General features: G+C 36.2%; 1 protein-coding gene across 4 annotated transcripts; it reads right to left on the minus strand.

Moving 5' to 3' along the window:
• Positions 1 to 642: 642 nt before the first annotated feature.
• LOC103706875 (uncharacterized) lies at positions 643 to 22,586 on the minus strand. 4 transcript variants are annotated; one of them, XM_088717434.2, is made up of 15 exons: positions 22,416 to 22,586; positions 22,210 to 22,288; positions 16,347 to 16,457; positions 13,161 to 13,258; positions 12,967 to 13,050; positions 12,760 to 12,878; positions 12,506 to 12,578; positions 12,341 to 12,386; positions 12,115 to 12,224; positions 11,912 to 11,973; positions 11,760 to 11,838; positions 6,559 to 6,620; positions 3,431 to 3,746; positions 1,125 to 1,381; positions 643 to 1,018 (listed from the first exon to the last, which is right to left on the minus strand). In XM_088717434.2, the coding sequence occupies exons 1-15, from the start codon at positions 22,494 to 22,496 to the stop codon at positions 1,015 to 1,017; spliced, it is 1,581 nt and encodes a 526-aa protein (XP_088573560.2). In that variant the 5' UTR covers positions 22,497 to 22,586; the 3' UTR covers positions 643 to 1,014. The 4 variants fall into 4 exon arrangements, 3 of the variants coding, with proteins under 3 accessions (XP_088573560.2, XP_008789358.3, XP_088573561.1); XM_008791136.5 differs by having other exon boundaries at positions 11,760 to 11,819; positions 11,912 to 12,019; XR_005510779.2 differs by lacking the exon at positions 3,431 to 3,746 and having other exon boundaries at positions 11,760 to 11,819; positions 11,912 to 12,019.
• Positions 22,587 to 25,359: the final 2,773 nt, after the last annotated feature.

Here is a 25,359-nt window from a genome sequence, read left to right on the forward strand (position 1 = left end):
AATAATAAAAATGAATATTTGAACAATTTGGGCATTCTATATTTGTTGTATTAAAGCATAATGATCTTGCTTGTATGGTTAGTACTAGCAAGAAAACTTATTTAATCTAATACTTAAATTATCTAATTAAGATATTCATTACTTCTGGAAATGTTAAGTTCATTATTGGATCTCTTCTTTCTGTATGGATCCAAAGAACTAGCCACTAACAAGGCACTGTTATGATAGACGCTAGAGATGAATGATTAACATAGCCTAGAGAATAAATATTGAAAGTATTTTTATAGATTTTTTTCTTTGATTTAATATTTAGAGAATAATTGTTGGTAGAATATTATAAACAAAATTATTAATGTTTCTTATTAGTTTCGGACTTGTTAATTATTAAATTTGACTTTTAGTTACTCTGATTTTGTTTTGTTACCTTATTTATTCTATTATGATATCATGATGGACACCTTACATGCTTGTGGGATAATACCTTTTTAAGTATGTGGTGGTTGCCATGTCAGCCAATTTCTGATCTCAGGTCAGAGGTGTGATAGATATAATGCTTTAGTTTTGGGTCAACTTGACACCTTCACCAAGAGGTCAAGCATATTTGCATTCTCATTGGTAAGAAAAAGAACTTCACACCCATTGTCACAATCGATCTTTAGAGTTGCAAGATCAAAATCTAAACCATAGTATGTCATCAACAAGTTCTAAAATATCTACGAATAAAAAGATTATATGATCTAGAGACTGTTAAAAAAAGAAAATAAAAAATGATGATTACTGACTTGAGATTAAAGTGGGCTCGAAGTCAGTACACCATGCGGCATACAATGTACATCAATGTTGATAATGAGATACACACAATGTACACAAATGAAAATTGATTTCTAAAAAATAAGGAAATTTTATGCCCTTAATACGAGAGGCTGCTCGATACAAAATCAACTGCCTGACCTAGCCACGAAGCTCCATGACAATCAATCAGTAGGGTGATCAACGTAAACTCCATAAAGTGCCTCAGCTGCAACAATTGGAAAATTGAAGAGCAGCTTGATGGAATCAATCTCATACATTCAAACAAAAAGAGGTATCAAATTCTTTTCTGGTAGTTTTTAAGGATAAATTACCTGAACAAAGAAGACAACGGAACATAGCTTTTTTTTGCAGGAGCCACATTCTGACTTTGTAAAAGAGTAAGCTGACAATTCATTGTATCCATGATTACTTTTCCAAGCACAAATCTGGTTTCACCTAGATCCCCTCTCTTTAGCAGCTCATAATTAATGTCACGTGTCTCTCTCTTCTTGTCATGGGATGTTATATCATTTCCAAGGACATCGAAGAGTTCGGCTACACTCTTTCCCATTTTCTCAGAGACAAATACCTGAAATCCAAGAAGTTCAAAGTGCTCAGTTGGCTAAATGCTGATTCCTATTAGTTCAACCCACACAGCATTCAAGAAATAATGGAATATCGGTCTGATTACCAAAAAGGAGTTTGTGCATGTGCAGTTGGTTGCTGTTAGGGGGTGCCGGGGTTAGAGAGATGATTACCAAAAAGGAGTTTAGCTTTTCTTACATATTCATTTATAATATTTATTATAATTTTCTGTTTCCTAGAATTACACCATTCTAATTCCTGGGTTCCCATGACACAGTACTTCCTACATTGTTCCCTTTTTTACTCTTCTGTACCATCCTATGCACCATGCTGGTTTCATGCTCGTGGTTTCCTAAAAAAAAATCACATAGCTAAGCCTATAGCTTTGGGATCCAATGATCTATGCCTCACAAAATCACCAAATCTTCCTTCTATTACCCAGAGACCTAATGCCACGATACGGATAAGTGTTCCTTTCCTTATTTGTCTTCACATCCTTCTCTAATATTACAAAAGTTCGCACCTTGCCAAGTTGTTGTCATATGCCTGAACCCTAACTGGGATTTATTTTTTAGGAGTCACAAGGGAGGCCACATATAACATCTCTCTTTCCTGAAATCTAATGCACTCCTTAGGCAGATCCAGAATCCAACTGAATACATCCTAGGCAACAATCAATTAACCCTTAAATATATTCTACCAGAATTTATCTAAGCCAGTGAGGATAGGTTTAAGAAGACCCACTAAAGTCAGCACATAAGAGGAAGCCCAACATAAATCTCTAGGGCCTAGGCTCTTGGGTCCAATCAACATTATATCACTCATCCATATGCAAGCATCTTCCCTCCTGACTACACACCTAAACTCTGCAAAAAACTAATCTCTTGCAGAATTTCTTACTTTTAGCAATCCAGTGGACTCTACCCTTATGCAAATAACTACTGCCTTGCAGAATATTCTCATTTTTAGCAAGCTGGTGGACTCTAAAACCCAAATACAATTAAAGATTCGCTCTCAACCCCTTTTTCTCTCTCCTTATATGTGTAAAACAAATAATAAGAAAGGATTCCAAAGAAATTTCTTAGTAATTATGCAACATCTGTTAGTGCATGTTGAAGCATTGCCCATCTTCTGATCATGCATCAAATAGGTTCAATTCTTTTGACTGAATGACAAACAATAAAAATCCCTGCTCAATCACCATGTGAGTTACTCATGCCAAATTGCCATGCATCATGATTCAACCATCCCATCATGTCACCAACCCCTGAGAAAGCACCAATACCCTCATGCGCACTGGCTTGATGAACCAACAGGGTGACCGAGGGAATGTTCATAGCAATGACTCCATTGAAGATTCACTTACTACAATACTGCAAAAGAAATCACCTACAAATGTCCTGATGTATCAACAGCTAATCATTACTAGAGGGTTATAACATCCAAATTAATTTGCAGAAAATCTATCTTTATTCAAATATAGTATTTGAGTTAGAATATGAGAAGTTGAGAATGGAAATTTCATCGTTTTCAGTCTCGAATGCTATGTCACTGTGTTCGCTATTCTGTTATGTTTTAGCAACTATTTAAAATAAGTATTCCTTTTGTTCTTTATGTTTTATTTGCATTCTCTATTTTAATGTTGCTACTTCATTAATCAGTACTTTTATTGGATCCACGTGCATAAGCATGTACAGTACAACTAGTGGGTGTGTATGTATCCCAACCAAAGCAGAATGTTTAAAAAAGAAGCTGATGAATTCCCAGTTCTTTAAACAACTATAGAATATACCAGCGATGTGCTACAGGACAATAATATATTTAACAGGATGTAGGATGCAAAAGGATAAAATTATAAATTACCATCATCACCCAATAGAGAGTGCATGTTATGAAGGATCACACCAAATTAATATATATTTATAGATAAACACAATGACATAGAAACTACCTGAATGCATATGGACAGATAACATTAGTGCATTCAGAAACAAAACTCATATGGACAAGATTTTTCAAAAGAACATAGAGCAGCATGATGATCTATACTTACCAGTCCCAAACATGGCAAAGACTCTGGGTATCTGGTCAATGATTGCTGAAGAACATCTATTCTGGTTAAAGCATCTACAGAAGATTTAACCAATGATGCTAGATGACAGGTTTCTTCCAGGAGTAGCTCATCTGATTTAGATTCAGAAGGTTCTAAAATTTCGGGAACAAACTGACCATGACCTTTAACATTTTGTCTTGCAAACTCCATGGCTTTACTCCACATTCCATGGTACAAGATAGAGGAGAGTGTCCAAACTACTAAAGCATCTTGAGGATGTTCTACTAATGCCTGGTGAAATGCCAACAATCCTAGCCTGATTCCAATGTGTGATTCATCAATGAAAGATCATGAAGCAATAAATCATAAGTGCTGGCAATATGAAAAATCCAACTGCATATCAACACCTAACTGTAAGCATTGTCGTACTAATCTATAAAAGGATTCCATGACCATACCAAGAACATGATAAAGGTTAAGTTTTATGAACAGTTTCAATTTAGCTAGCTTTTCTCACCAAGCAAAATGAAACCTGCATTTTGTATATTGTCCTAAAATACAAGAGAACTTTCAGTTAGATTTAACAGACAAGGAAAATGTGCTCGGCAAAGTCTCGAACAAGCAAACTGAAAATAAAGAAAATAGTGGTACATACAAGAAACAAAGGGTACTAAAAATATGACGGAAAATGAAATACTATTAAAGCAAAGAGAAAAAAATTAAACGAGACCTTAATTGTGTTGACTTAAATAAACAAAATAGTCATGCAACTATAAGGACCTATTTGGATGATTGGGCTGAAAATTCTATTGGATTTGTAGATTGGGCCAATACAACCAGCAAAATCACAGAATTGCAATCTAGGCTATGCCTATATTCAAGTACCTAGGAATAGCTTTGGAGTGCGCCAGCCCAGATCCCATAGGATTACCTGCTAAGGTCTTTTTTTCTCTCCCTATGGGATTCGGACCAGCCCACCCCATAGCTATTCCTGGGTACTCATGAATATAGGCCTATCCCAGCCTGTAATCCTATAATGTTACTAGTTGTACTGGCCCAATCCACAAATCTAATAGAATTTTCAGCCCAATCATCCAAACAAGCCCTAAAATGGAAGAAAGTAACTTCAGGCTTGCCTTCACCGCACAGCATCCAATAGCCTTAAAACATCAATTTGGATAGATAAACTAATTTCAGACTTTGAACTTCAACAACAACCCATGTTCATATAATAATAATCATAAGTTGGGAAAAAGCATTTTTGGTGTTCACATGGATCCCACATACGATAATAACAAGCCTGAAGTACATCAAAGAGATGACCTTTCTTTTTATCTATACAGGGTTTCTCCTTCGTGACCAACTTCACAAGGGTCAAGCAATTGGAGGCGATCTATCTCATTAGATCATCGCTATTACCATTCAATCTACCCAAGAATGGAAAGGAAGAGTAAGGAAGAGAGAAGTGAGAATATGTGAAAAGAGAAATCCAGAAGATGAAAAGTCAAAGACAAGGGATAAGATAACGATTTGATACAGCCACTTCAGTCAATCTTATTTTAATATTCAGTGCTTTCCCCTCATGATTACAGATTGGCCATAATGTCCTCAATTAGTTATTGGTCAGTTACAATTCAATCTCATATAATAACTAATTAAGAGACAACTTATAAGGTCCACTACTATATCCAATCAAATTTCAACAAATCTACTATTCCTTGTTAGAGACATAACTTATTAAGGTCCACTAATATATCCAATCAAATTTCAACAAATCTACTTATTCTTTGTTACATTACAGTCAAATTTTGATCGTCAACAATGGTAAAGCTTGCGGCAATTTTCCCATGTTTGGCTAGTCCATTGAACATTAAACATAAAGCCTTAGTCAAGTCTACCCAAGGCATAGGCCAATTATGTTTCCCAGCCATTATTGCCATCAAATAAGTCTTATTTTCAAAGAGAAAGGACACTACAGTAACTTATCTTTTAGTATTTAGCAGACCTGAGCTGTCAAATCACCACCCTCAGACCTCAGAATGCAAAGACATGAAACTTGAGTATCGATTAATTTCTCTTGATTACTGTTGTAAGGAATGATGTGAAAATCCAAATCATCAGGATTAAAAACTCAAAACTTGCCCATATTTATGAGTGGTTGCTAAGAGATGTTCATATTTGAAATAAATGGCTGAAATATCTTGAGAAATCTTAGTGATAATGGATAATCAACTTTGTTCCAACAAACCCATAGAAAGCATTGATCTCAGCCTCCATTTTTGCCATACATGAATCTTCTATCATGAATGTGATACTACATAAAAAGAAGATGCTGCTCCAAAAAAAAGAAAATACACCCAAAAATGTTAAGAGGAATAAACGGAGTTATTGAATTTTCGAGGGGAAAAGACTCCAAAAGAAATAATAAATTCAAAATAAGATCAGCCTCTCTCCCAGCGTTGCATGGACGCAAAACCAGTTACTGGATTGGTTGTATAACAAAGAGTTTGATTTGGCAAGTGTTAATAAAAAAGGATAACAGAGATAAATAGGAAGAAAATAGTCCCATGTTGTTCAGTCTCAAACATTATAAAATGGCAACTTCTTCAACATGTAAGATTGGAAAGGAGTAAGCTAGTAACTCTGTGATGCTTCCATATATACTGTGAAGTGATCATAGGTATTCCGAAAATCGAATTCTGACAATCTTTAGAATCTGCAGTTAGAAGATTTGCCAAGGATCAACAGTGTCCAATGCATATCTAACCCGCCAATATGTATTTCATATAGATTCTTCAAGATGGACACAAGAGTCCAGGTGATTCTGCTTTTTTGGATTCTCATGGAAATCCACCTTTTCTAAAAACTTCTAGATAATAGGACCCACAATTAGAATAACCATGGTGGTTGCATAGTTGTTGTTATGGTAACTAAAGATAAAATAATTGGAGCAACAACCAAACATAAAAATAGAATTGTCATGAACTTTATCCATTCTATCCATTCTAGTTTCTGATTCCATCCTCCGCCCCCCGCCCCCACTAGGGACAAACCAACCAATGCATAAAAAAAAGTTTGTTCATATATACATTCAATGTCACATAATCATTAAGTGAAAAGTTTCTCACCATAAATAGTAATTCGATGGGCGGTCAGCAGCAAGTAATTTATCAACATTGGAGAATAATTTCTGTAGAACACAAAATCCATAGCATTAGAGAGATTTGACAAATATATATATATATATATATATAACATACATGTCTTGTGGTTTTGGAATGGAGTTTTATGTGTGTGTGTGTGTGTGTGTGTGTGTGTGTGTGTGTATGTCTGTATGTATTTTGTGTGTGTTGCATGTATGTATATAGGAGAGAGGGAGGAGAACTTTTTTCATGACAAGCTAGATATAGTTCATCAGATATATGCCAAAGAAAATATCAAGAAAAATAAACATGAAACAAAATTAAATAAAATTTAATTGACAAGCCCAATGAATGAATCCATCATGTCCAAGGGTGTAGAGATCATGGTACCAGCTATTCGTCTTTATAATGAACTATCTGGCATATTATAAGATCATGGAAAGAATCAAACCTTGTTTTAATTTCAGGATTGGGGGGCGGATAATATTTAAATTGGAATGACGCTTAAGTTGCTATATATGATCCCATAGCCTTTAGGACTTCATGACTCATTATATTGAGAATTACAGGCTTCCACAAAAATTAATTAAATTGAATTCAGGCAATTGGTTCACCATGATCATCGTCACACTCAAAACTTGGCAAAGCCTGACACTAGGTCGTGACAAAAACATTTGGTGTGCAAGAGCTCCAAGATATCAATTTCACATGTTGAATAGACCTAAAATTTGTAACAGATATTTAACATATGTAGTCAAGCAGAGAAAATTCTAGGAGGGGCACAAAAGAAAAACTATGCTTAGACCATAAATTTGAAAGTAAGAAAACAATTCAATCATTCACTACAAATAACCACTAAAATTTGAAAACATTACCAAAATTTTCAAAAAAAAAATCCATACCACGGTCTTTTTAAGAAGGGTCAAATTTACTAAAATTTGAGTTGGGCCCCATGGTATTGGATTTTGCAACCTGCTTGAACAAAGACTTAGATGTATCAAACATCAAAAGAGATCGGAAGATGATTTTGAGTTTCAGTTAGAACTCCGAAACCAAGAAAGAATTTTTGGTTTCTTTTGCAACCAATTAACAACAAAGGCTAGTTCTAAAGTCTTGGATGAAATGACCTATGATATAATATTTAATGTACATAAGGCAACTGGTTTTATCATTAGTCATTAATTTATTTATTTAAATTCTAGAAAGTATTTTGCCCACGTTAAAGTCAAATTTTGAAACCTTTAAGGAAAAAAATACAATTGGGTGATTGGTTGCAGGATATTCAAGAAAAGAGAATATCTGTAAAGGATTAAGATATTCTTTGTAGTTTTAAGAAATTGTTGAGGGAAAAAGATGAGGTCATGTGGGGTTTGCAGAATATATTGAGCCTCACAATAACGAACCCAAAGATTTGATGTCAGATTTATGTGATTTGATCTCATATCTCCTATCTAGAAGGTCTCATAATCTTGTGTAATAGCCATCATGTACATGGATAAATACATACAGATGTGTGTAAGATTAAAATATGAACCTTCTGTCAATATGTTAAGTGCTAAGTAGTATTGAAATATGTGATATGCTTTCGTGAATAATCCATAAGACATTTGCTAGGGAACTTTTGGATTTTAGCTATGTTTGGCATAATAGAATTTATGGGATCTTTAGATTTAAGAAACAACTTAGCATTTTAAAATTGCATATTTGACGTTATGATAAAAATCTAAAGATTGAACTAAAGCTAAAAAACCAACTTTTAATTCCTAAGGAATTCAATATTTTGAGTATTTTTATTGAACTCAAATGGGGATACTTCCTTATTTACATGTAATATCTTAAGTAAATAGAAACAGAAATGAAAAAAAATGAAGAAGATTTAAAGTAATGTTATTTTTAAGGGCCTTGTTGGTATTTAGCCTGCTAAGTCATCAACCGACATCCCATTGTGACCAAGGGAACCAACCCACTTAGGCAACCGACCTAAGTAGGTGAGTCACCTCTTGGGTCCCACTTGCTCAGCCAACCTGTCTTATGCAAGGGTGACTAGCTAAGTAAAAAGAAAAAGCAAAGGAAGGAGAAGAAGAGCAGGAGGAGGAGGAGGAGGAAGGAATTTGGGCTTCTATCAATGTTAATCTATAAGTAACATCCTCCATGTCTTTTCATTTAAGTTTTTATTTGATTAGTGTTTCTTTTGGATCTCTTAGTTAGTTTTAAGCTTGTGTATCATTAAATTCTAAGTTGCATGGTCTTTCCCACAATCTATAGTTTCCCTTGCAAGAAACTTCAAGACTTTGTTTAAGTTTGAATTTGATGTGTTTTTGAATCATAATCAGTTTTAAGCTTATGAAGGGTTTTGAAATTCTTTGAATCCTAAGAGTCTAAGTAGGATTTTAAATCTGAATTTTGAGAATCAATTCGTGAAAACCTTTTTAACTAAAGTATTGCTTTGATAACATAAACCACGAGTCGCTTTTTGAAACCTAGCATTTTCTTGAATTTTTGACTCTGCCATAGATTTGATTTCTAAAGATGTTTCGTATTATGATGATTTTGACTTGTGTTGTAGTCCCACACTAATGAAATCATGTTGTAGTATCTATTTGAAACTATGAAATTTCATGAGTCCTCTAATTGATGTTGTCAGTCTCATGTTTGACTTCATATTCTCTACTCACTAGAACTTCTTATTACATGTGTTTACTTTCGAAACTTTCTAATAAATGTTTCACCAGATACTTGTGAGCATTTTCAAAAATGAAATAAGCACCAAGATGAGTGGGTCCATTGCTAGGTGGCATATTAGTGGCCTCATTCGGTTCATCAATGAGGAACCTCCACTTCTGTAGTATCATGATCTAATCTGGATTACTAATGAGCATATTTCCGGACCCCAATCAGATGGTATATGTGTGGCCTCGCTCAATATTGACAAGGAACCACTAAATAAGTGACTTGTGGACACTTGGCCAATTGGTATGAGTGGACCTCAAAGATAACGAGTGGCCTCATTTGCATCAGCAGAAAGGATAATAAGTGGCCTCATTCGATTCTTAGATGAGGATATAAGTGCTTTGCTTGCATAAGCAACGAGGTTATGAGTGGCCTCGAGGTCAATGCAATAAGTGAACCTTGTAAGAAAATGTCAAAATATGTGAAAATTCAGAATAAAATGTCAAATGTGATCTTATCATTTTTAACATTCTCTTAGTTGTTAGAGATTTAGATTTCTCACCTCAATTTTTGGATAATTGTTCAATTTATGGTTATACATGGACCATTGAACTCTTACTAAACCTATGTTCCGAGCCTTTAATGGTATCTTATTCCTTGTCAAATGCTTTGATTTCCAGATATATTATAAAATGATTCAAATGAATTTATACTCAGTCTTTAAGTGATATTTGATAATATGTTTCATATAAAAAGATATTTATTTTCAATACAAAAATCTTTGGACCATGGTAAAGTTTCTTACTGCGCTTCACTACACTTATTAATCTTTTCAGCATCACTAATGAGGAAGTGGACCTTTTAGAGAAGAAGACTCGATAAGTGGAGGTTGCCTTTTGCAGATCGACTGAATATTGAAACAAAACTGGAAATATAGTATTTCATTTCTTCTTGATATTCCAGAAGGAATAGCACTGCTTGTAAGGAAATATGTAAGTAGAATTTTATGATAATGAAATGTTCTTCATGATTTGTTCAATCATAAGCTATTTTTTATGATGATTTAAATTTTAATGTTAGATTCATTTGGCTATGGTGGCCACAAACCTTAGGTTTCGAGCAAGTTCAAATTTGTGGTCTTGACACTCTATATCCAAATGCTGTGGATCTATCACGAAATGTTTTAAATTGTAAGAGAAAATCTTGCAATTTTCCCAAAAAGAAAGATTTAATAGCTCTTAATATCTCCTTAATTTTTTTAAGTTTTAGGTTGCCATCAAGCATTCTAAAAGTATAGAACACTCTATGATGAATTAAATGGGTAAACGGGTGGGTGAAGTGAGGGGCTCTCAAATCAAAAGAGAACAAAAGAAATATTACCCTTTTGCAATGGGAGGTTTGCAGATTTGAATATCAAATAAATTAAAATGCAGGAATGAAAGTAACAATCTCTAGAATTTACTCCAATATGGTACATCATACCGGTCAATATTGATACATACTGAGAATACTATATTGTACCAGTTCCGAACCAGTATATGGTATGGGCAACATATCGAGTATCCGTATACCAAACTGACTCCATACCAAGCATACCGATATTGTACTAAGTTGGTGCCGGTACCGGGTCTAATACCGAGACAACGAACCTTGCTCCAACTTTTGGACTTGAATTAGTCATTACACTCTGTCTAGGCACTAATCTTCTTGTATTTACCGAACACTCCATGGAAATTTGTTTAAGCCACAACAAATGAGTTCTTTCACAAAAAACGCCCATGCCACATTTGAAGAAATAATTGAAGAAGCTTTCAATGCCAAAAAGCAAGGCGAGTTTTCAAGGGATGTACAGCAAACATTCAAGAACTCTTGTTTAAGAATTTCCCTATAACAAATTCTAGCATTAGCAACAGCAGATACATAAAAAGAATTAGCATTAAGAATTACCCATTGTTTCTATAGAGAATTATACTGCTTCACAAAGTAGAACAGCCACTTGTATATCAGAGAAATGCATAGGTCGATTGGGTCTTACTCCTACTGGACTAGGAATGAAATGCATCTACTGGTGTTAGGATTTACACCTAGTTCACAACCACCTGTGACAAAAGATCCTTGAAGAACAAGAATAAAGGATTTACCAATACTAGTTCAATTCCACTAGTTTTTATCATACTTGGACAACAAACTCAAATGACCTAAGTTAAAGCGCCAACAACCATAAACATAACTCACTTCGTTTGCCTACTTAATAATTCTATAACTACAGGAACCAAATCCTTTTCTTCAGTAAACAAAGAGCTTTAATGCATAAGTCAACTTATGATCTGCTTATAGATTGTTTTTGACTGTCAGACATTAACATAAGGCAAAAGACCACATTATTGCTATAGTTCATATTATAATCCAAAAGATCTACAAGTTTAGAACAGAAACATTCAACTCATGGCAAGACAAATATAATTTAGACATGCATAATTCAGTTTGGTTATATTTCCCAGGGCACAGCATCTTACCATCAGCATAACAGAGCTTTCATTAGATTGCTTCTTGGTTTGATCAGCCAGATATGCTGCCTGAAGCCCAAACAAATTTCTAATAAAACTGAAAATTTTATAGAGGACTTACAACACTGAGTAAATTTAGATGTAACTGCATTTCCACTCACATGAAAGGGAAGCAAGATTTCAAGAAGTTTGAACTTCTGAAGTAAATGAATTGAGGACTCAGCTGCCCCATATGCCAGCATAAAATTCAATTCCATCAGCAACCTTGTCTAAAGAAAGAAAGCTGATATGTGTTAAAGAAACGGCACAAGGTGACCCTTAAGAGGAGTATCCTTTGGCCAATTACTAATCCTTCTTCAAGTACCTTGTCAAGTGTTATGATGGAAGCAGAATAATCTTGTATAGCTTCTGCAGTCTCCTTTGAAAATCGCAAACCAAGACGAGCAACAATTCTCAAGCCACGCAAAATTCTTGCTGCCATTGATCAAAGTTGTCAGCTTTTCTAATAAAAATAAGTTTAGCCCTTATCTCTAATTTGTGAATATTAATAAGAATGAAAATTTTTTCAATTACACAAGACTAGAACATACCACAGTCCTCTTTAAATGATAAATGAGCTGGAATTACAGTACGCACCTATTCATACAAGTATACAAACAAAACAAGAGACCAATCTTATTCCAAAAAATGAATTTGAAAGATTTAATGTAGCTGTTACATGCTTATTAACAATAAAATAAATAATGAAGAATCACCTTAGATGTCCTTAAATCCCTAATTCCACCAACATAATCATAGATGGTACAGTCAATGGGGTCAAAGAATAAACTGTCAAGAAAAATATCGACATCATAACAAATCAATTTTCCTGTCAATAGCAAACTCTAAAGTCTAAACTGTGGTTATCAGATAACCATCCTTCAGACTTAAATTAGGAAAATTAGTGTGTAAAACAGATTTGGATGGAACACTTTTTCAACATAAACTAATAGCACAACACATAAATTACCCATTAATTGTAAAATCTCTTTCCATGCAATTTTTCCAGCGAATAAAGTCTTTCTCAGCACAATTATTGGGTACTCTTCTTTCTTTGACATTTTTCTGTCTGGTGTCAAAGCTGGAAACCTAGCACAGAAAGAATCCGATTGACAACTAAATTAGGTTCTAAAACACAAAAATAATCAAGTTTGACAATGTCAGAAGATGCACAAACCTCGATAATGGAGCCTAGGATATGAACCTGGCATATTGGGAAACGACGCCCTATAATTCTACATTTATGAAATTGCTTTGTAATCTGTGCGAGAAAAGGCAATGGTTCAAGTCAAATTTAAAAGAAAAAAAGAATTAACATATAACATCAAAACCTCTTGATGCATCTCCAAACAAGCCAAGGACTTGGAAAACCTGTTCAAGACTAGCAGTGGTAATCACATCAAAATCTTTTGGCGTTCTCTTCAAGAGTAAGTCCCTCACACACCCACCAACAAGATAGGATTCAAATCCTGCATGCAACATACCTCAATAATAGTTTATTCCTTATCGACTTGAATACAAATAATGCACACATGTACTCAATATATTAATCATGGATGTACAAAGAATACTAATTTCAATACCAAATCATTTTTTATTGTCTTACTCAAGGTCCACAAGCTCAGTACCAGATACCGTTTCGGTAACTTATCGATTCAGTACGGTACGATACAGTCCTGTACCAAGATAGCTCTCCAACCATTTTTTCCAATTTTTATCTCGATATGCCTCAGTACGCACCTCAGTACACCTCGGTACAGGTCGATCGATATAGGGCAGTACGCCTCGGTACGGGGTTTATAACGACTTAAAGTTAAGTTTCGTACAAATTTTCTCTCGATACAGTATGATAAGCCACGGTCTTACTTTATAGCAGATTGACCCATTCTTGATACCCTTGAAGTCATACATTGTTTAGCATAAGATTCGTCATCTCGGTACCGGACCCCATATCGGTGCCACACTAGTGTTGTGTCGGTACGGTACGGAGTCTTTTCGACATACCGAGTGTCGGTCTTACTTTATAGCAGATAGACCCATTCTTGATACCCTTGAAGTCATACATTGTTTAGCATAAGATTCGTCATCTCGGTACCGGACCCCATATCGGTGCCACACTAGTGTTGTGTCGGTACGGTACGGAGTCTTTTCGACATACCGAGTGTCGGTATGCCATCTGTATAGGATACCAGTACCAAACCGGTATAGTACACTTCGTACCACCCAAATCGGGCCAATACAGCAAACCATCGTTTCGCACAGCACTGCAAGGTCGAGATTTGGATAAGCACAGTTCACATCCTAGCCATCCTATTTTCTTAGTTCCAAAAATATTCCTATCTAATATTTAGGGGATACACTCTTTTTTCCAATAAAAACTATCAACCATGAAGGAATCATCTTGAAGAAACGAAATGTCAGGACTGAACTTAAGCAACATCACCAAGCTTCTAATCTAAACGAGCATAATTAAAGAAACACCAACACCTCAACAATATCAAAACTCAAATCTAACAAATCAGTTTTCATTTCAGTAATTCCTTGAAAGTTAAAACTCTGATTTATTTTCATTTTTTACTTTTATTTTTTTTCTATCACAAATATTAACTCCTTGGATTTTTCACTAAATAAAAGAATAACTTTTATTCCTCTACAAAAAGATAAATCAAATATTAATGAAACAAGAACCAACTTTAGTCGGATCTTGGCTCATTTATCCAAAAGTCACTTACAAATAATAAAGGATGGCATCTTCATAAACTTGCACCTGTGAACACCTCAATGTAGGCCATTAGATAAATGGGACTAATTTCAGAAAGGTATAATCCACATTCCACAGAATTCTTTTGCACTGTTCCTTGCTTTTTAATTCATAGAATTTGTCAATTTTTTTAACATGTTTCTAAACTATTTGTGGTTAAACAAAGATTGGAGTATTAGTTGCCCTGCACACCACACACATTCATCGTACCACACAAACACTTGGCGCACACTTGCATAGAGAGATATGCAAGTCTATAACAAGATTCACGAGAAACAATCTAAGATAGACTACTTCAGTCATTTTCTAATGTAGATAAGATTTTAACTGCCAGTACTAGCATATAAATATATATATCAAATAAAGAAATGATGAACCGGCCCATACCGGCTTACGAGCCGGTTCAGCCCGTACCGAACCATTTCGGTCTCTGGCCGGTCCGGCTCGAAGTTAAAAAACGGTACTGGTCTAAACTAGCCGAACCGTACCGGCCCATACCAGCCCGAACCGTACTGGCCCGTACCAGCCAAAGTGTACCGGCCTAAACCGGTCCATACTGGTTGCAAATTTTTTTGGGCTTTTGGATGCATGAACCAGACCGAACCAGTGTACTGGTTCGTACCGGCCTGAACCGGTACCGAACCGGTCCGGTGGCCGACCGGTATGCCTACTGGTACTGGTTCGGCGATCCTTGTATCAAACAACTAAAAATAGTTTTCAATTAATCTAAGAAAGTAGGGATATTAATCATCCTTGATGACCATCATGATTGTTGTTTTGCATGAGAATTGTAAAATTTCAAGTAATTTGCATGCAAGCTAATATTAGACGACCTATTTAAAAATATTAGCAACAGAAACTAGCTCAATATTCTTGATTAACGTCAGATAGAAACTCAAAACTATGTTGACATATTAACAACACACTGTGCACACTGCATAAACACAGTCAGTCTTACAGAAAAGGCCTAAACTGCATTTTAATTCTTGCGTATGTCTATGTACGTGTATCTTGCGTATGTCTATGTATCTTGTGTGTCCCTCTGTATGGCCAATTCAGCTTTTTCCCTACAATCATAATAACAGATACAATTATCTTATTAATCTTCAGGCTGAGAGATATAAAAGGTTGAGGTATTCTTACATGTATGTATGTATGTTTATGTGTGTACATATGTATGTATGCATACATGTATATAAGTATTTATGTACGTGCCCGTGTCCACATGTGCGTGCGTGCATGTAATGTGGCCAATTCGAATTTTTTCCTGCAATTGTAATAAGTTATGCAGGTATCTTCTTAGTCTTCAGGCTACGAGATACAGAAGGTTGAGGTAGTCATGCATGATTAGCTTTTACTGCATATAAACCACTTGAGTCAAAAATGCAATGCTCTTCAACATTAAAAATATGACCACTTATACCAGTAAACAATTTCAGCAGTTTTGAAAATATGACTGCAAACAAATAAATGAAGAAACATACATGATCATAGAGTTAAATTTTAGACAAAAATGGCAAGCTTGTTTCATTGTTTTGAATTTAGTTTTATAGAACCTACATCAACATTGATTCTAATCTGATCCTTAGGCCTCAAAATTACCATATCCTAATATCATTTCTCCTAATTCAGCATTATAAAGCAAAAGCAAAAAAAGACAGGATAAGCAAAATAGCAATGAATAACATCATTTTAAAATACAGATCCTTAGACATTCAAGGTGCTATTAGATCAAGCTTAAAAGATTTAAAAAATGTAGGTCTTCACGAGGGAATCTTAAAGAGATGTAAACTCACCTCTACTTCGAAGTATTTTCAGAACCAGCCATGTAGAAGAGGATATTGCTGACTTTCTAATACCACCAGTCCTTGAATCCACGGTCCTCCAAGTTGAGGGATCAAAGAAACCTGATTCCATAGAATAAGAGCAGCATAAATTAATTAACTGGAAAAAAAGCCAAGGAACATAATCATACAATCTGCAAATTTAATTAATGAGAAACGTTCTCCATTATTTCTTACCAGCTAATCAACTTCCTGTTTTCCTGATTCCCAAATTCTGCCCTTAAAATACCTTTTGCTTATATGTAACAGAATAATAAAGTATCTTCACAGAAACAATCTTTTATTTTTCTTAAAATTACTTATATATGCTTCTTGACAAGTCAGAATCTGATCAGATAGGGGGCACCAAAATATGAAAAGCCTGACACAATCTGATCAGATGAGAAATCAGGGCCGATTCAGACCTGATCTAAATTATGAAAGTCCCAAAAAAGTCCTTTTCACTCCCTCAACAGTTCTGAGAGAAAGCAATTCAAATACTGCCCAGGTGTCCAATCTAAAACCCTACCAAGCTCAAGAATTTCCGGCACTCCTCCCTGATCATTTTAAGCCCTACACGGTTACCATTAGATAAAGATCTAAAGCTGGGCATCCAAAGTACAAAGGTTACATCAAAGTCCGCAATCTCGGTATCGGATACCGTATCGGTACCGGATACCGAATTGTTACCTTATCGGTTCGATATGGTACGGTACAGTACATTTCTGTACCGAAATAGCTCTCTAACCATTTTTCTCAATTTTTATCTCGGTATGCCTCAGTACGCACCGGTACGTACCTCGGTACGCCTCAGTACAGGTGATACAGAGCTTATACCGACATGAAGGTATGTTTCGTACCCGTTTTCTCTCGGTACGGTACAGTACGCCCTATATCAAGTGGTACAACAGATCTTGGGTTACATAAATATAAGCTCACTTGATATTAATATAAAAGTCTTTTTGGGTTAGATTATTATCCACCAAATCGACCTTAGCTCAAGTATGGTCTAGTTATTCAGTCGAGTCATTCAGATTGGGTCTTAATCGAATTGTCGACTTAAAATTATTACCCATCCTAACTAATTGGATTGGGTTCAAAATAGACCTAACCCATGGTATGTCGTACCGGCCCAAATCGAACAGTACGGAGCGTACCGTACCGTACCAGTTCGGTACTGGTACCGGTACAAGTGACGTACTGACACTCGGTACACCAAAAAAATTTCGTACTGACACCAAAAAAAAGTTTCCTACGAAAAGTATGACATCAGTAAGAGGATCTCAATGGTTTCCACCGCACAAGCAACTTATAGAAGTGGGGGCACCTATTTGTAGTGGTGCAATGCCTACAAGGCCATGTTAGGATCATTTGTTGATATTGCAACAAGAAAGGCACTTGGCTTCACATATTCAAGTGCATTACCACTATTGAGATACCCAAGAGCAAAAACTTGCACCACAGCCTCCTGCAAACTGAGCTTCCTACAGAAGAACCTGGGTATCTAAGAACCAGGCAGACACCATAGACCTTGAATGTTGTTGGGAACTGTATCCTAAGAGTCAATCGTCAATGCGCTGATGATTAAATTTTGTAAATAAATTGATAAATTAATAAAATGTTATTCGGCATTATTCATCATTTCATTGTACATCTTCAAATGAACTCTTATATGATGAAGTCCATAGGACTTGTTTTATGATAAAGGAGGATTTATCTTCAAGTCCTTAAACCTGTTCGCGACCAAATGATTTGCTGTTAATAGGACGATAGCATTGTCGAGATTAGGTCGTTGTGAGACATATACGATGGTTGTCCTCTTAACCAAGGAGTGTGGAGACACTGATATGTCGCACAGGTGAAGTGTAGGAGTACATTTCACTGAACGTGACCAATTCCGAAATACTCTACTGTTGAGAGATGTTCCGAGTGGATATGGGTATAAGTATCCCTCAGACCTGAGATCACCACAGTGATTAGCAAGCAACTCACTGTATTTTGGTACCGAACTAGCAGAATTTCTAATTCTAGGACGGAAGGTTACTGGGTGCAGTCAAGTACTTGCGAAATCAGTGCGTGAATCAAGATGGAATTGACCCCTCCTGTAAACAGGAGATAATGCTTCGTGTTCAATTTAGCAAAACCTTGGCCAGAGTAATCCTTGTGAGGAGTCACAGAATTTCTAAAGTTGATCACATAGAGGATGTACTTATTACAGAGTTGACAGAACTCTGAAGTCATTCTGGCATTAGGAGTCAAAGGGATGAATTATACAGTAACCATAGTCCAGAGTTTCAGAATATTTGCTTCACATACATTCGGCCTATCCGGACGTCGGGTACCATTGCTAAATGGTCATTTCGATTAGTAAGAAGTTATTCTTGTGCTACCGGCTTAGGTTCGAACCTATGGGGTCACACGCATAGAAGTTTCTAGGTTGATCAAATGGCTGATTGATGATTAAGAATCATTCAGGGATAATTTGGTCAATTCGATTGACAAATTATCCTAAGCAAAAGTTGCATTAAAATAATTATTGAATTATTGGAGGGTTAATTAGTAATTGGATTACTAATAAATTTAATTTGATTGAATTATTGGATTTTAATTAAGCCAAAATTGAATTAGATTCAATTTGGGCTAAATTTGGGTTTGACCTAATTCGACCGGGTTCGATCCAAGCCGATTGGGCAAAACCTAATTGATCGAACTTGACCCAATTGGATTGGGCTTGACTCAAGTCAATTAAGAGTCCTTATTTGATGAGGATTAAGAGTCTAAATAATCAGAATTTATTATGGAGAACAATTTCTAAAATTTAGGAACCTAGCTTTCCCTCTTGGAGAAGAAATGACACCTCACCATTATCCCCTAAATTCGTAGTGCCTCTCCTAATATTTTTTGGCAAATAGTTGGCATGAATAATGCTGGGAGGCGTGGGCATCTGATGGCTAATTCTTTCTTTTTTTTTGGGCATTAAATCCCTAAGAAGTAGGGAGCTCTTACGCCAAGTTGTTGGCACAAGAGATAAGGATGCAGCGTAACAAATCAAAGTGCCATGAGTCCTTATTTTTTGGGATTCATGGCGTGGGATTTGTAGGCACCAAAAGGGAGAATTTTCAGCCGTGGAAACTTCCTTAAATTTAGGGAATTAATTCGTGCAAGAATCCTTCTTTGAGAAGGACTCTTGAACGCAAGATCAAAGGGGGCGTGTATGGATGTTTTCTTGGGCGCAAGACTCCCTAATTTGTAGGGAGTCAAGGTGCTGATAAAATCTCCAGATCTCTCAGATATTCCACGTGATGAAGCCCTATTTTTTAGGGGATTTCATTGCCAATAGTTGGCGCCATCACGAGATAATTAAGAGTCCTTCTTTGGGCGCAAACATGGGCGGCAGCCTTGTTTTTGGGAGGTGCTTGAATCCCTTTTTTATTAGGGATTCAAGGTGCATAAAAGATGCAATCTTTCCTCCTCTTGGCTGCCGTAATAACCCCTATTTTGTAAGGATTTTAATTGCCAAATCAGTTGGCAAAAGTGGGCGCCTATAGGGGGAAGATGGCGTGGGGACCTTGGCTATATAAGGTCCTCCATGCCAAGGGTTTGGGAGATTAATATTTGAAGAACTTAGAGTTCTGAAAATTCAAAAAAGGATCACATCATCTCTTCCCATCTTCTCTTTCTTCATCTTCCTCCTTCCTCTCATAAGATCAATCAAAGGTTGATTGATTTTAGGAAGAACAAAATCAGCCACAACAGGTTCCCCACAAGCTAGCACTTCCGCGGGATTAGATCAACCCGGAGCTTCGCGTGGATCATCCGTAGAGGCCAGACATGTGTGTGGCTGCGAGGCTCGACTTTCAGATCTTCAGATACATCCTCTTCATCATAAGGTATGAGATTTATTTTATCTTAGTTAGGTTTAGAACTTAACTAGGGTTGCTGATTTTCTAATTCCATGATTAATCATGCTTATAGTTATTTTTACATAAATAGTTTAAATGTTCCTGTAATTTATTTCTAAGATATGATCTCCCTTGCATGCTTGGAATTAAAGAGTTTAATTCTATCTTTCCGCTGCGTTTTCTAAAAAATTTTAAAATTACATGCATGCAAAAACCGGCTTTTCCTTTTAAATGTTACCCATCAAGAAGCCTTTATGATAATGGGAATGGGGAAGGTAGCACATGTGCCATAATAGTGAAGAGGATAGCACTTAGCAACATAGGTAAGTACTAGCTGGTCAATCTAATAAAGTTTTCTATGCAGTAACTCCCATGGGCATTGGCAGCTCAAGTTCAAGAACCAAGAGTGTCAAATGTGGGTCTTCTTATGCCATCTTTAGAAGAATATCTATGCATTCACTAAGGGTGGGACAGATTTACAGGAGAGAACCGAGTACAAGCCAACAGAATCTGGGATTTTTTTTGGTGTGAGAAGGGTTTGAAAGTAAGTATTGATTAATCAAGACATGTAATTAATATAGGGAACACCAATATTGACAGCGGCTTTGATGGGAAGGATGAAGGCTAAGGAGAGGAGAAGAGGCGACATCAGGGCCAACAACGGTGCCAAACATGGCAGATGGTGTCAAGCAAAGTTGAAGTTGTCTAGTGTGTGGACTGGCTAGTGAGAGAAAGAGAGGGTGGGTGGGGGAAGAAGCTCCCTTTGTCAAATATTTTGGTCATAGGAAACCTTAATATTTTGTGTTCACTCGAGAGGTTATACAGTTGTGGATGATGCAAGAATAGTCCAACTAAAGTAATCATTCATATGATGCAATATAAACATTTGGGGTGATATATTATTGTATCATTTACAACCCTATAACCCCTTGACCAACTTCAAAATGCTAAACATTCCAGTGAACAAATATTAACAAAAGAGAGTCCCTTCCCCTTAACCCACCCTTCCTCTTAATTATCCAATCAACATGCCAAACAGCTTCACCTTCTTTTCCTACCATATCTGCACCACATCAAGAACCTTTGTCAAGCCTATTATTACCACAATACCACCTATTCCTAGCATGTAAAAGACTTCGCCAACACCATCATAATGTACTACATCTAATAAGTAATATGACCTCTTAGCTTTTATGATGCTTGGATAATATGGTGCACATTCCAAAGCTAGCACTCTGATGTTATCAACAAACACAATAAGAATGGTTTTAGCCTGATATACCAACAGAGGAGAATAGTCAGGATATCAATTTGAGCCACGGTGGCAATGTGGCATCTCTATGAGAATTAAGTTCCAGTGGATGTATTCATACTGCAAGTTGGTATTGTTGCATGAGGTGTAAAGATGCCGTAAGATGCATGAGGCAATCTGAAAGGATGACAGAAAAGCAACGTCCATAAAAGTTCGAAAAGCAACGTCCATAAAAGTTCAAAAAGCAAGCAAGTAGCAATAGGCCAGGCAAGCAGAGACTAATGGTATATTGGCACTGGAGTATCCAGTTGTTGATGAATATTAGTTGGATAACAAACCACACATTACAAGGAAGCTCAAATCAGACTTCCCAGTCCAAGATTATAGCTAATTTTTTTGGAACGGATCCAAGAAAGAAACGATGCACCAATGTAATGAATCCGGGGCAAGGGAGACGATGTGGATATTAGTTTCTAAACAACTGCTTAATCTCCAACCAATTCAACAAAGATCCCCATGCTAATAACTAAATACATCGATCTTGATTAAAATCAAAGCTTTCATTTCCAATCACATAACTCTTCCCAGAACCAACAGCTAAGGAAGAAATCAAAGGGCGAATTCTCTCAACCTTCACCTTTGGCGGGAAAGAAATTTGATACAAGAATTCAAGAAAGAGTACCTAATTTTAGCGGAGAATCCAAATCAGCGTCTCGAATAGAATCTCTCAGGCTTTCCCCCGCGAAGGTGTGCTTCCACCTCTATAAAAACAATAATACTAATAATTAATTAGTTAATAAACAAATAAAACCAAAGGGGAGAAAAGATCTCAGAGCTGTTCGAAGAAATTCCGCAGAGGGATGCAGCGAGAAGGGAGGAGGAGAGAACCTGGAGTTCGAAGACTAGGGTTCGCAGTAGAGAGAAGGAGGACAGAGAGGGGATGAGACGGCTTCTCCAAGAGATGGCCATGGGCGCGGGGGAGTGTCATCGTCGAAAGAGCCAGAGCGGCGAAGCAGGTCCCATGCGCGAAGAAAACCAAAGGAGGTTATGATGCGCTAGTGCGCGAGCCCGCGGGTTGGCAGGTCTTTAGAGCCCGATTTTTTCGGTGGCACACGATACCGGTATGAACCGGGATGCGACAGCGATACCGATATCGATGATCATACGAACCGGGACCCGTGCGTTGAACGTACCGCTGATTAAGAGGAGGCTGGCTCTCTTTTGACCAATATTTACAAGTATATGTCATGAAAAATCATATCTAATATATGTCATAAAATCATATTTGAATTCCTTCAAGTTAAGGAGTAGAATTATAAAAATATGCCTAAATTTTTCAATCTTTTTTTTCATGCATACAATTTTTGCTGTCATTATTTATTTTGAACAATATTTTTGCAACCAGCAGAATCAAAAGCTACAATCTGACACAAATTAGCCAATGGATCTTTTCGAAGCTGTGCAGTATAAGATGCGATCCAGTCTGTGGCTCTGTGCCCTATTTGTCTTCTGGTACACATTTACTGCATGGAATGCGCTACAGTCTCTTTCGGTACTTTTTTTTTTTTTTTTTTACAAGAAAGAGGAATCATGGGCTTTTTTGGGCAAAAGAACATAACTTTTTCTCAATTGCATTTGAGCTATATTATCACGATGATCTTGTACTCCTTGCTCTAAAAGTCATTTTTAGGAATCTATGATTTAATTTCACTTATTTTAGAATATTAACTTTTCTTCTCTAAAAACAAGGGAAAAGAACTATCTTAAGATGATGGATCTCAAACTAAATTGGTGAGGTTCAACATGGTAAGTAGATTGGGCATGATTCCTCCCAAGTAGAATCCACTGCATGCTCTATCATCTTTCTAAGGCGCAGTCCTTAGCCAGCCTAAAACCAGAACTAAGCCTGGTCCATGACCGACCTAGCTTTGCGGCGGCCGGTATAGCATTAGATAGAGTGAATTTAGCAAAAGATATATATTTAGTTTATGGCCCTTAAATATATAGGAGTTGGTAGTCTTATATGACTCCATATTGCATTTATATTCTCATACATCATGCAGTAAATTCATTATGCTGCATTCTATTCATGTCACTAATTTCATGTCTCATGTGATCCTACAACAGTCACAAGTTTGTACAATTTAGTTTGAGTGGTTTAGTTCACTTTTGTCATAACAATTCTAGAAAGCATATGCCTAATTTAATGTAGCTTAAACTTGGTATATACAAAGTGTCGCACATATGAGATGATTTGTTGCTTGCTAAATGGGGCATCTCTTATTCTTCTTACTATCTAAATGAAGAGAAACGAATGACAATAATAATAATAATAATAACAACAACAACAAAAGGATCAAAAAGAAGGGAGGAAAGATATAGATGATAAGGAAGAAGATGGGTTGGAATTTGGAAGGAGGGAGAAGTGGAGTTTCTTCTATATTTCTTTTTCTAACTTCTCTTTTTTTAAGCTCTATCTTTCTAAATCAAAAGAGATTTAGTATGGATGCGGACGTAGATGCGACGTGGTAATATTTTGTTTCGTCATACTATGTAATCTAAGTATAACAACTTTTTAGTTTCTGAAATATGGAATGACAACAATATAGAAGTATTTTTATATTTAAGAAAGAATTTTTCTCTCATATGTCTGAATTCTAGATTTGCAAGAGATGCTATAGCAACCGGCACATTTGCTATGGTTGCATACTATTACAGGATGGTGGACCGAATAATATAGTAGTTAGTTGCTAGTGATGATGACGTGTTGGCAAAGCAAAGTTAGGGCCAGATGGGCTCACTTGTGGTGGACTATGGTATTAAAAAAAACTTATATTGCATACATTTTTTAATAATATAAGAAAGACATGTATAACAACTTTATGGAATATTAATTTATGTGCTTATGACGATGGTGGCCATATGCTTATTTTGGAATATTATGGCAATGCATGATCGGAAGTGTGGATCATGCAACGTCATAATATTCCAAAATAAAGCATATTCAATAAAGTATCATCCATCACATTCATGCAACATGAATAATATGATCTAGAATTGATTGATATAATAATCTAAAAATTTGCCATAAATCTAGATTAGTGAAGCATTACTCACCTCACAAGTACACTGTCAATCTAGATAATTTTAGAAATTTATTCTCCTCAAAATCCTCAATTTATAGACCATATCGAGGTATTCTATTTCTACACATCTTCTTCTTTGGATAATATTACTATAGGTGGTGGTGCCCGACGGTGTAGATTGGTTTGATCAGGTTAATCCCACTAATCAATTATAGATCAAGAACCAGGATAGGGTGTAGATAAATCAATAAGAAGCTGATGATAATAGAGCCCAACAATGTTCATCAAGAACTAGGGTGACTCTGGCATGTTACCCAATTAATGGAACAGCTCAAGGTCCCTTTACTGGAATCAACTTGGATCCAAAGCAAAGGGGCTCGAAACCCTCCACTAGGTCTATAGATCAAGCAAAGAGAGAAAGAGAAGAAAAGAGAGAAACTAAGAGGATGCAATAGATCTAACTGGGCGGTAGTGCTGAATAATTCAGATCGATTAGATTATAGTAACTTTATCCGATGAACATCAAACTACCGTACTGCTAGCTTCATAGAGACCGAGTGAGATCAAATTTAGTGGTGTCTGACAAGGGCCATGATGGAGGCTAGTATGCCATTCGATGGCAAAGGTCAAAGCTCCTTTTATTAATATTGTCAAAAACCACATGAGAGAGTCCCTTTGCTGGAGCCCGCCCAACTCAAAGAGAGAATGTAGAGATAGAGAGAGAGTCATATATATATTTCCAATCA

Source organism: Phoenix dactylifera, chromosome 3, assembly GCF_051530095.1.
Source record: "Phoenix dactylifera cultivar Ajwa chromosome 3, Ajwa_hap1_PhDact_Kaust_v1.1, whole genome shotgun sequence".
Classification (NCBI taxonomy): domain Eukaryota; kingdom Viridiplantae; phylum Streptophyta; class Magnoliopsida; order Arecales; family Arecaceae; genus Phoenix; species Phoenix dactylifera.

What these genes read in the sequence shown, in the direction of transcription:
- LOC103706875 (XM_008791136.5), bottom strand. Translation starts at nt 22,496, where the DNA reads ATGGCCATCTCTTGGAGAAGCCGTCTCATCCCCTCTCTGTCCTCCTTC. An exon ending in GAAAATACTTCGAAGTAGAG is followed by an intron (nt 13,259 to 16,346) that starts GTGAGTTTACAT and finishes TGTTGCATGCAG; the next exon opens with GATTTGAATCCTATCTTGTT. An exon ending in AAATCTTGCTTCCCTTTCAT is followed by an intron (nt 11,820 to 11,911) that starts GTGAGTGGAAAT and finishes TTTGGGCTTCAG; the next exon opens with GCAGCATATCTGGCTGATCA.